This window comes from Trichoplax adhaerens, genomic scaffold, assembly GCF_000150275.1.
Source record: "Trichoplax adhaerens TRIADscaffold_5 genomic scaffold, whole genome shotgun sequence".
In the NCBI taxonomy this organism is placed as follows: Eukaryota; Metazoa; Placozoa; class Uniplacotomia; order Trichoplacea; family Trichoplacidae; genus Trichoplax; species Trichoplax adhaerens.
In genome coordinates, this window is record NW_002060947.1 from 7,315,214 (window position 1) to 7,326,222 (window position 11,009).

The window sequence follows — 11,009 nt, forward strand, 5'->3', positions numbered from 1 at the left end:
TTTGATACACTTCACTTAGTACACGTGTCTTTTTATAGCTTTATTTTCCGATACAAAGTAATCCTTATACTGTAATTAGGTATATCATTACTCTACATCTTGGCTGATTGTATATACTTTTAAAAGTAGTAATCAATGGAAATTAAAACTGCTAGCAAGCGCTTCACAAAATATCTTAGATTGGAGGATACTGTTATGTAGATATACTATGATTAACAGATTTAATAGACTTGTAATAGCATAAGATAATACAGCTTGCAATAATACTGGCAATGGGAACAAGTAAGCCTTAATTAACAGCGCTTCGTAAGGTAAATATGAAAATATTGCCCGTAGAAGTACCATATTATAATTATGCATGAAATAGACTCGAAGGAGGGCATCCAGATAGATTTAAATCGAATTTGTGTCGGCCTTCTTTATGTGTAGCCATCTCTTTAATCGCCTACCGCGAATGCATCCCCACACAAGATGATTGCTGATAGCCAATATCTGACCAGCCATTAAGGCTGCTCCATCTGTATTCAATGAGGTACAACAACCTAATCCACTGGGTAAAGTTAGCGACGACCAAATGTCATCATGATGCCCTATCGGAGGGCAATTGATAACAGGGATAGTTGTATTTCCAGCCATGACAGGACCTAAGCCGTTGCTGCGGCCTGCTACAGCGATGAATACAGTTGGTATTTCAGTGCTTTCATAGCTAGCTAAAATACTGAGCAGTTCTTCGGTACTTTTGTGAGCTGAACTCACTCGAAGTTGATAATCAATGTGCATCTCACGTAGAGTAGTTGCAATCTTCATGCAATGTTCTCGATCGCTTTCTGATCCCATGATGATCATAACTTTGCACGATGGACTTTTCATCAATTGGTCAATTTTCTTCGCTACCCATGCATAATTGCCACGAATTTCTTCCATGGCTTGATCGGTAACTTGTTTTAGATCCCGATAAGCTTGTTTATCCTTTTGCAATCGTTTATCTCCGCTAGGCCATAATCTCCAGGAATCATTATCGATCACATCTGCAAGCAGCAATGTACCCGATGCTGAAACACCAAATTCAACCTGCGATGCAATATTTTGTCAAATATCAAGTCGGTTAATCATTTTGCTGCAGCTAGCGTATACCGATTAAAAATAAAGTATATTACAAAGTTAAAATTTATTACATTTGTAGAAAATACAGTAGAAACTTGGAGTAATTACTTAATCTTTTAGAGTCTGAAATAGGAGGACTGCACTATTAAACTTATATCTTAAATACCAAAATCGATCAATATAACAAGTTATATCAAGGCTCACCTTTAAATCAATCAAATTGCAATTTAATGTAGACCAAGCTCTTTCTAGAATCTCAAAAGTGGCAAGGGCTACTTTGGACATGATATCTATTTCATCTTTACCAATAACGACTTTGCCAGCAGTTAATTTCATATGAAGAATTTGCTCAATACTCACTAATGGGTCATGTTGAGCATCATCTTTGTAAAAGAATTCTAATTTTAGAGGTGAAAATCGATAGCCTTCTTTCACACCTTGATGCCTCTTCAGGAATGATCCTGTAGCTATCCTTCGTACTACTACCTCTAAGGGAATCATATTGCAGAAAATTGCTACAAATGAATTCTCATCATAGTGATAGCGATAATGAGTAGGAACGTCACAGTATTGTAGTAAATCAAATACGCCACATGTCGTCGCAGTACTATATTTGCCTTTAAAACTCATTTCATGAGCTCGTTGGCCATCAAAAGCAGTTATGGCGTCTTTTGAACGTAATACTACTAAATTGCAACTGGTAGGATCATCGATAGCAAAGACAACCTTAGTTTTCCCTTCGATGATTTTTCTACCAATTTTGATTTCTTTTTTGGCACAAGTATCTAGAGCAGATGAAAAGTTTTCTCATGAAGGCAGCTATGGTTCATGTACTGACGAGTATTTGTTGATGTAATCTATACCAATAATTTACGCTTAGCTATCCTATATCTAATTCAAGATAAAACATATCCTTGAATTTCTTACCTGTATCTGAACTCATCACGTCTACTGGACGATTTAATCTATTTCACACTCTCGAACTTCTTTTCTCTGTCTGCTCTCAATACAGTCTAGAACAGGTATAGAAGGGCCTAACTGATCTTTGCAAGACTCTAAATATTATTCTCACTTTGGGCTTAAACGTTCTTTCCAACTACGCTCGGTAAAATTATTACGTTAGTAGTTACACCAATATTTATGTACTTTTTGCATGACAAGCTATGATGACTTTGCTGCTTAATTAAATGCGTGTTGGTATCTGTTAGCTTAAATTAAAAACGAGAATATTGTGTACGCAAAGTAAAATTCTTAACACCAAGTAATGTCATTGTCAAGTTGAATATTATTATCACTAATTGTAATTAATAAATGACACAAGGCGGTGCCTTTTGAAATCTATCGCCTATTTCGTGCAATTTACTTTTACTGATCATTTATTGGGATATTAGAGAAATATTTGATATAGCAGCCAGTTTTTTACAGCTTAATACAGTGCAACAGTAGCACACATATCATCAACAATTCACGAAGCTCTCTATCGAAATACTATACTTATAAATGATGGAACTAGACGGCATTTGTAGTTTGCATATTTATTTATTTACAACAATAATTGGTTACTACGCTCCTTTATTTGATTGAATTTAATTCAGAGCAATTACCTAAATTATACTAGGCTTAGCAGTTACTGATTTCTTACTAGCTTTCCCAGAAGGACTGAGAATAAAATACTATTGTTTTGCAAGCGAATAAAATAGAAGAAAAACTTGGATATGATTCTCAGCTAAAAGTGTGTAACTAATCTGCACTACGAAGGATTTTATGATAGCATTTATTAGCTAAAATTTCAATCAGTGACTTCTAACTATTACTATTAGTAGACTATTAAAAATAATAAAATAATTCGCCATTGCCTATTAAGTATGATTAAGGGCTCAGCAAAAGCATGCATTCGGAAATATATAAGAATAAGAAAAATATGCGTAAGAATATCATAGACTCATGATTGGTATAGATGAAAAAAGTATATATATTCAATAAGGTGTCGATATATCCCGCATTGCATCTATTCGTCATTCACACCTTGGATATATATTATTTGAGCTAACACCTTCACGGATTTTGAGCATTAGTCCCTTTTCGTAAAAGCCTTATTTACTGGAGCTACATTACAATATCAATCTATACTCTCCTATACATGTTTACTATCGAACATAATAAAAGTTTTGTATATGGCGATATAAGGCAATCAATTAGATTCTGTGAGGGTTTATAATTACCAGGGAGAGTTAAAACCATCTCGATAGGACCGTTTACTAATTACCCCCTCCCCCAAAAATGTCCTTTGTAAAGCATCGCTCATGAAGTTAAGGAAGCATGAGAGAGCAGCAATAGGTATTATTTTGATTGTCACTATAAAATATTATTAGTATAAGATTTTTAAGTCTTACAGCATCGATGCATTGTAACTTTGCTATCACCTATTTCGATTCTGTATAGAGCCATCATCAATTTTTTTACCATTAATTATAAGTAACTATTTCATCATATTTCGCGATATTGTTTACCTACTTGACAGATACTACACCACATTAAGTCAGAGAAAAAGGACGGATTCGTTGGCTAAAAAAGGATAAATCGTATTAACTGTAAACTTAGATTTGTCTTTTGGAGAATTCGTTTTCCTAACGTGAGTGCACATAGAAATCTAATATTCTCAAAGTAATTGTATGTGAATATCGTAGTTTTTGTTCATTGAAGTGAATTACTACATAGCTAGATTGAAAAGTAATGGCTGCCATTAGAGAAGATTAGTCCACTATCAAAATCATACTATTTAGTCAATGTATTATAGTTTACTGTAAACTAGAAAAGGAAACTGCAGCCTTCAGAAAGAGATTAGATTCATTATAAAAATAAAGATTTTATTACATCATGGATCAGCTAATCATCAATTACGGAATATGAGTATGGTGAATGATTAATTAAGAAAATACAACCTTGTAATAGTGTTATATAATTATGAAATACTACTTAAAATGCTATACTTCTTTAACGTTTTATATTACTATATTATATAATAATAGATAGTTTGATGGATTAATTTCAGGATTTATAATAGATATGGAATTACACGAGGCTTGCGGTGTATTTGGTGTATTAGCCAAAGAGCCTTGCGTAAAAATTGCTGAAGTAATATATCATGGACTAATTGGGCTACAACACAGGTAATGGAATTACTTTATTTCTCAAATTTAAACTAATGCCTGAAATTAATAAACTATTTATGTAAATAATTAGATTGCAGATTTTGCTAGCATTGACAGGATGCTTTCTTCGACAATAGATAGTTATGTCATTTAGTATCTGCGTGTATACAAACGGCTAAGCTAGAAAGAATAATTCATAAATTACATAGGATTATCTTATATTGCTAATGCTTATAGGGGTCAAGAGAGTGCGGGAATGATTATTAGTGACGGCACAACCATGAAAGAAATCAAAGGAATGGGTTTGGTAAGTCATATTATGACTGATGAAATGATGGATCGACTGTCTGGAGGGAAGCTAGGAATTGGACATACACGTTATTCCACGCAAGGTGCTTCAGATCTAGCTAATTGTCAGCCAATATCTACGGAGACATTTAGGGGCAGAATTGCTCTTGCTCATAATGGGCAACTGATCAATAAAGATCATTTGAGGAATCAATTATTATCGCAAGATATTAAATTAACCACAGAGAGCGATAGTGAAATTATACTGAAAATATTAGCTGCCATTATGCTGAAATATAGCAATTACGATCCAGAATCAGCTGATTGGATGAAAGTTATTGAAGAATTTATGAACCAAAGTGTCTTGTCTTATTCTTTCATCATGATGACCCGTGATCGTTTATATGGAGTTCGAGATCCTTATGGAAATAGGCCACTTTGTATTGGAAGATTCCATGCTGAAGGTGATACTACTAGAACGATGGGGTGGATTTTATCATCGGAATCTTCACCATTTCTCTCCATTTCAGCCAAACTATGGCGAGAAGTTCAACCAGGTGAAATTGTGTGCTTACATCTAAGTGATAATGGCGACGAGAACTTGATATCTCATCCAAATCAAAATTGTACGAATAAGTTAGCATCGTGCCTTTTTGAATATGTATATTTTTCAAGATCTGACACTATTTTGGAAAATCAAATGGTCTATTCTGTCCGATTTCGATGTGGTCAGTTACTCGCTATAAAAGCTCCAGTTTATAACGCTGACTTGGTTAGTTGCATCCCCAACTCTTCTACACCAGCTGCTCTAGGCTATTCCATACAGTCTACAATTCCCTATGTACAAGTTTTGATCAGAAATACGTATGTTGGTCGAACTTTTATCCAGCCAAATCATCAAACCAGACAATCCAGCATTAAAAGAAAATTTGGGCTATTAACGGAGAATATTTTGGGGAAGAAAATAATCCTGATTGATGATTCGATAGTTCGTGGTAATACGATTATTCCATTAATTCAAGCATTAAAATCAGCAGGTGCTAAAGAGGTGAGACAGAATAATAAGCTACGATTTAAAAATTTTGCAATGTTAGTTACATTAATCTACAAAATTATTGTAGAATTTTGAAGACTTTTCTAGACATGTCGTATTATATAGGCTATATCTTGTCTAGCAAGTCAAAGCAGTCACAAAGTATAAGATGTTTAAACTTTACAATTGATTCGATATCTAAATTTAAAATAACACAGATCCATATTCGTGTTGCTTCTCCACCAGTCCGCCATCCTTGCTTTATGGGTATCGACATTCCTACTCAGGATGAATTAATTGCTAATAAAGTTGCTAGCTTGACTCAACTGGCTAAAAAACTCGATGCCGATAGCGTAGAATATCTCTCATACCAAGACTTATTGCTAGCAGTGCAAAACGGTCAGCATTCTAAAGGCGAAATGTAGATACTTTATTACTTTAAGTGAGTAGTCAGTGAGCTGGCAAATAGGTAGTGATACTGAGTATGCCTACGAATATGCTACAATAACCAGCGTACTTTACTTTAATACTTGAGTTAGAGTTACATTTTAGAATTACACATTACTATTAGATATGTACTTTACTGATTGCTTTATCATCAAAGGTATTGGAGATAATAGTCACAGGCGCGGATATTGCAGTGCCTGCTTTACTGGAGAATATCCCGTATCCTTGGATTGGTGAAAATGGAGATGCTACTTTTAAGATAAGCAACTAGTCGATGGCAAGAATAATAGTCTGGCTGAATGATTTTTAATGGGACTCTAACTGTGATTGGAATACAACGAGTCTTTTCGATGTAGCTAGGTATAGCAATATTAATTAAAAGTATAATATGCTCAAAAGACGCCGTTTTACCGTTCTTCTTCCAGCCAGAACAGTCACATTTTCCCTTAATTTATCGCAACAGTGATATATAACCCTCATATACGTTAGAGTTAAGTTATATTAATATACGAGATTAATTCCTACTGGTAACATTGCAATCTTAATTCCATGCATTGGTACGTAAAGGGTATTTATTGAATTGATATATTGGCTATTGTCTGATGGTTTTTATTACTGTTTCGTGCTTGATCGATGATATGATGATGCTTGATTGTTAATCTGCTAATGATTTGAAAATATGGTTTTAATAATGTAAGTAACAGTATAACCATTACAAATGCAAAGCCCTACTTCAAGGTATCAAGATATGTAATTGAAAACGCTTACAATAGAAGTGATGCTATATCATAATAACTTTATATCTGTAGATATCGCTATTAATAATTATCGATTGTAGGTCAATGTTTCAACCTGTAAAGAATGCCAAAATGGCTTTTTTTTAAGCAAATATGCATAAACCAAATTTCGATATGATTGATACGCGTTCGTAGGATTTTTTGCATGAATTAACACTGAATTTATTATGTTACTTTATAGCATCGCATATTAAGGACTATAAATTGATATTTTAAGATTTAGATATTGCTTCAGAATATATTAGATTAACTAAAAAAAGTTCCTACGCTTAGATTACAAAGGGACTATGTAAATACTGAAAGTGTTTGTGAAATATGTACAGCATTTAAAATTTGCTAATACCAGTATGTATATCGATAAGAATAAATGTCAGATGCAATTAGTAGGTACAATTGTACGATAAATATATGTCACGGGCGATACATATTGTACAATTTGTAAAATTCAAATAAATTATAATATTCCATATAGGCATTAGTACCGTATGTCCTAGTACATTTCTTAAGAAAAAAGGCTAAATTTTGTTATCGTACGGCGTTAGCAAGAATAATATATTAGCTGGTCATATCTGCTCACTATTGCCGTGTCTTTTATAATACAGTACATACATTAAATCATTCAATAGCTTCCAAGAAAATTAAGTAATCATATTTCATTCGCGTTTTTGACGGCCATTTCCGGCTCGTTCTTGTAGCACATTAAGTATCCTTGAAGTGCAGCCATGCTAACATTCTTCTTTGCAGAGGTGACATTTTTGCTAAAATGAGTAAAAATGTAAACGTTCTGTCAAAAAATAGCCTATGCAAATTCAACGGATCAAAGATTGATAATTTTATTTTCTAATTTCATTTGCCCTCAATTTAAGGTTAACGAATAAGTGTTTCGCCACGTCAGTGTTACCATTAGCACGTATACTTACACAAACGTATTTGCCAATTCTCCACTATCGGGAAAGAATCTATTAAACATTCGAACCATTTGATTTGCATCTGCGTCGCCAAGATAGCATTTCATATCGACACGTCCTGGACGAATAAGGGCTGGATCTAGTCTATCGATATGATTTGTGGTCATAAAAACTAGCCTCTGTTCCGATGACGCCACACCATCAAGAGCGTTCAATAAGCCGCTTTTATGTATTGAAAATGAACACAAATGCAATGTCCAAGGTTACATCATACAGCCACATGGTAATTAGTAACTAGGCCAAAAAGTAGCAGCAATACATACCTAAAGGTTACACCCGTTACAAAGCCTTTTGCAACGCTAGCAGCATCTCTTTTCATGAATGCCACGTCAATATCTTCCAGGAGTACAATACTTTGATGTGGAACCGTACTAAGCGATTGAATCAGACTAAGGCAAGATAAGCAGTTTAGAGTTATTAAAAAATGAATAAAACGTATACTGTAGATGAAAGATAAATCAGATCCATTCACTACCGCAGTATGACAAGATTGCGAATTACATTTATAGATTAATGAACCAAGTTTATTTCTGATACATATTTGCAACAAGTACTCACCTATCATCCGTCAAGCCACGCTGTGAGAGATTTAAGATACAAATATTATAATCTAATTCACCAGCAACAGCAGTTATAAAACTAGTTTTTCCACTTCCAGGTGGCCCATAAAGTAAATAACCACGTCGATAAGGGATCCCTACAATTATCGATTTCATTACAAGCGCACTAATTGAACAGATGTATTCCTACACTAGTTAGGCTTTATGTTATAGCTAACCATAATATCAGATTAAGAATATACCCATACGTATATTGTACAGTCTCATAAGGAATCACAAATCTCAACTAAGCCTACTGATTTTTCTACCTCTTGTACGATACCAGTTTGTATTTGTTAAAAAATCGTGAATATCATCCATGATTTTTTCAGCTAGTCCATCTTGTAAGATGACAGACTTGATATTTCTCTTGAGCCTTGGAAGACCGAATGGTCTCCATTCTGTGCCCCAGCTAGTATAAATTACAGTCTTGCCTTCATTTAATGACTCCGCTCTAAGTTTAGCTTCGTATAAAAAGTTCTCAAATAATTTCAAATCTTTTCCAATAGCTGTGAAAGTGACCGTTTCGAATGGCACACCATTTGTTAGATCAAGCATTTGCTTTTCTCGTATTCGTTCTACACTTAACCAATTGCCTTTATAACGGATGAAATGTCTACCAGGGCAAGGTGAATATGAAAATTCTGTGCTAAAACTATAAGAGAAAGCGATCTTGAATGTTATGTAAAAATCTTATTTGTCCTATAGCATAGCAGGTATAATATGCTAGCCAGAACTGTAAACAATATTATTTTTGCCATCTATACTGTTCTATCTATGAAGGGTTTTTTAAATTTCAATAAGCAAAACTACTGTCTATAGCACAAGACTTATAAGGTATGAATGCTTTACAGAAATAGAAGTCACAAGGGCATTGATTATCCTTACTCTAAATCAATAAGCAGTCAGTGAGCGTGAATTCTTAGCAACTCTGCAAATCCTTATCTTACGCCATTGTACAATTTTAAGCAAATTTACAAATTCGAGCAACCAACTGCTATTCTCGTGGTAGGGTAAATAATGAAGGAAACGCGCTACGTAAAGTCGAAGAGCTGATAGGTTATCGTTTCGGTAGATTACTAACCAAGTTCTATGCAAGTTTCGCATTGTACAAGTGCCTGAATCTGGCGATAATCATGGAATCTAAAGATAATCATCCATACCGTTGTGTCTATGAATGATTATGCATGAGTTGACAGAATGATAGAATTACTACTATCTTGGTATAGCAAATTGTGAGCTAGATGAGTTGATAAGCAAGATAGTAAGTAATAAGGTTTACGACATCGATGTCCATCATGCATGCAAATTAAAATCTATACTGTCGTGTTCGTTGCTGATACATCACTATTGATTAGTTTGAGGCATCCCCAAATTATCATTACTGTAGATGCATCTACGGCTATATTTACTCATTAGAAGAATCACTAGAAATATTACTCTTTCAAGTACACACACGCTAATGCATAGGCATTGAAAACTATCGTAAAAGATGGACGAATTGGAGAATTGATTGATGTATTTTGTATCCTTGCAGTTTTCCATCACAAGCATAGGATAGTATGTATCACCCTTGGAAGAATAGCTAATTTACATGATTGATTGGTTAACATCACCGTACGATGAGATAAAGTATTGGAGCTACATAAGCTAAAAATGAATTATATCCAGTATTTCTACATTCATTTCTACCCTAGCTTACCGTCCATTAGCTAGTTGAATCGATTTGGTTTGGACAGTAACATGTTGAGTTTTGCTGCCTTGCTCAGTAATCCATTGCAAAACCCATGGGTAACTTGGATCCTTACTGGTAACTTCAAGTGTTCGCAATAGATTTCGTTTGGCCAGTACTAAACTTCCTTGCAATCCTTTCCTCAACATTGTAATGCCTAGACCGATTCCAGCTAGGCCAAAACCTGCTGAAAAATAGGGATTATCACCTAAAGCCTCCAACATGGTGGTGCAGATTAATGAAGAAGAAGCTCGACGAGATGACTGATGCAAGCTTGCACAATCGCCAGTCACAGTTATACACAACCGGAACCAGATTCTGCCAGTCTGATTTATTTACCGTATCAGTGTATTGCGCTATTGTACTCTATTTTGACTGGGATTCAATCTTGTAGCGCCAACATCTACTTTATTATTACTATTTTATATGACAGTGCCCTGCTGTCGGTGGATTTGTATGTGCCAACAGACTACTGCTATACTATATCCTTCTTTCGACATCAGCTTTAGCAATATAGTTTGATATAGAATTCATTTGATAGGTGTTGAAAAGTATGAAAGAGGTCAAGTCATGCTCTAACTTAGGAATCGACGCTATATCCTTATTTTGACGTTAGCTATAGTAATATAGCTTGATATAGAATTCATCCAATAGCTGTTGAAAAGTATGCAATGAGGTCAAGTCTTGCTCTAACCTAGCAATCGACTCTATATCCTTATTTTGACATCAGCTATAGCAATATAGTTTGATATAGAATTCATGGAATAGGTATTGAAAAGTATGCAATGAGGTCAAGTATTGCTCTAACCTAGCAATCGACTCTATATCCTTATTTTGACATCAGCTATAGCAATATAGTTTGATATAGAATTCATGGAATAGGTATTGA

General features: G+C 34.5%; 3 protein-coding genes across 3 annotated transcripts; 1 reads left to right on the top strand and 2 right to left on the bottom strand.

Moving 5' to 3' along the window:
* Positions 1-393: 393 nt before the first annotated feature.
* On the bottom strand, positions 394-2,047 carry TRIADDRAFT_56870 (uncharacterized protein; the record flags this gene model as incomplete). The annotated part of the gene is made up of 3 exons (XM_002113036.1): positions 394-1,071; positions 1,309-1,889; positions 2,032-2,047. The coding sequence occupies 3 exons, from the start codon at positions 2,045-2,047 to the stop codon at positions 394-396; spliced, it is 1,275 nt and encodes a 424-aa protein (XP_002113072.1).
* A 2,120-nt stretch (positions 2,048-4,167) lies between these two features.
* TRIADDRAFT_25641 (uncharacterized protein) lies at positions 4,168-6,261 on the top strand (the record flags this gene model as incomplete). Its single annotated transcript, XM_002112612.1, has 4 exons — positions 4,168-4,274; positions 4,494-5,592; positions 5,796-5,976; positions 6,149-6,261. Coding segments are annotated over 4 exons (1,500 nt in total), but the record flags the coding sequence as incomplete, so codon positions are not given.
* Positions 6,262-7,467: 1,206 nt separating this feature from the next.
* Positions 7,468-10,344, bottom strand: TRIADDRAFT_25447 (uncharacterized protein; the record flags this gene model as incomplete). Its single annotated transcript, XM_002113037.1, has 6 exons — positions 7,468-7,579; positions 7,742-7,951; positions 8,053-8,178; positions 8,348-8,486; positions 8,658-9,043; positions 10,091-10,344. 6 exons carry the CDS (start codon positions 10,342-10,344, stop codon positions 7,468-7,470), a joined length of 1,227 nt encoding a protein of 408 aa, XP_002113073.1.
* Between the last annotated feature and the right edge of the window lie 665 nt (positions 10,345-11,009).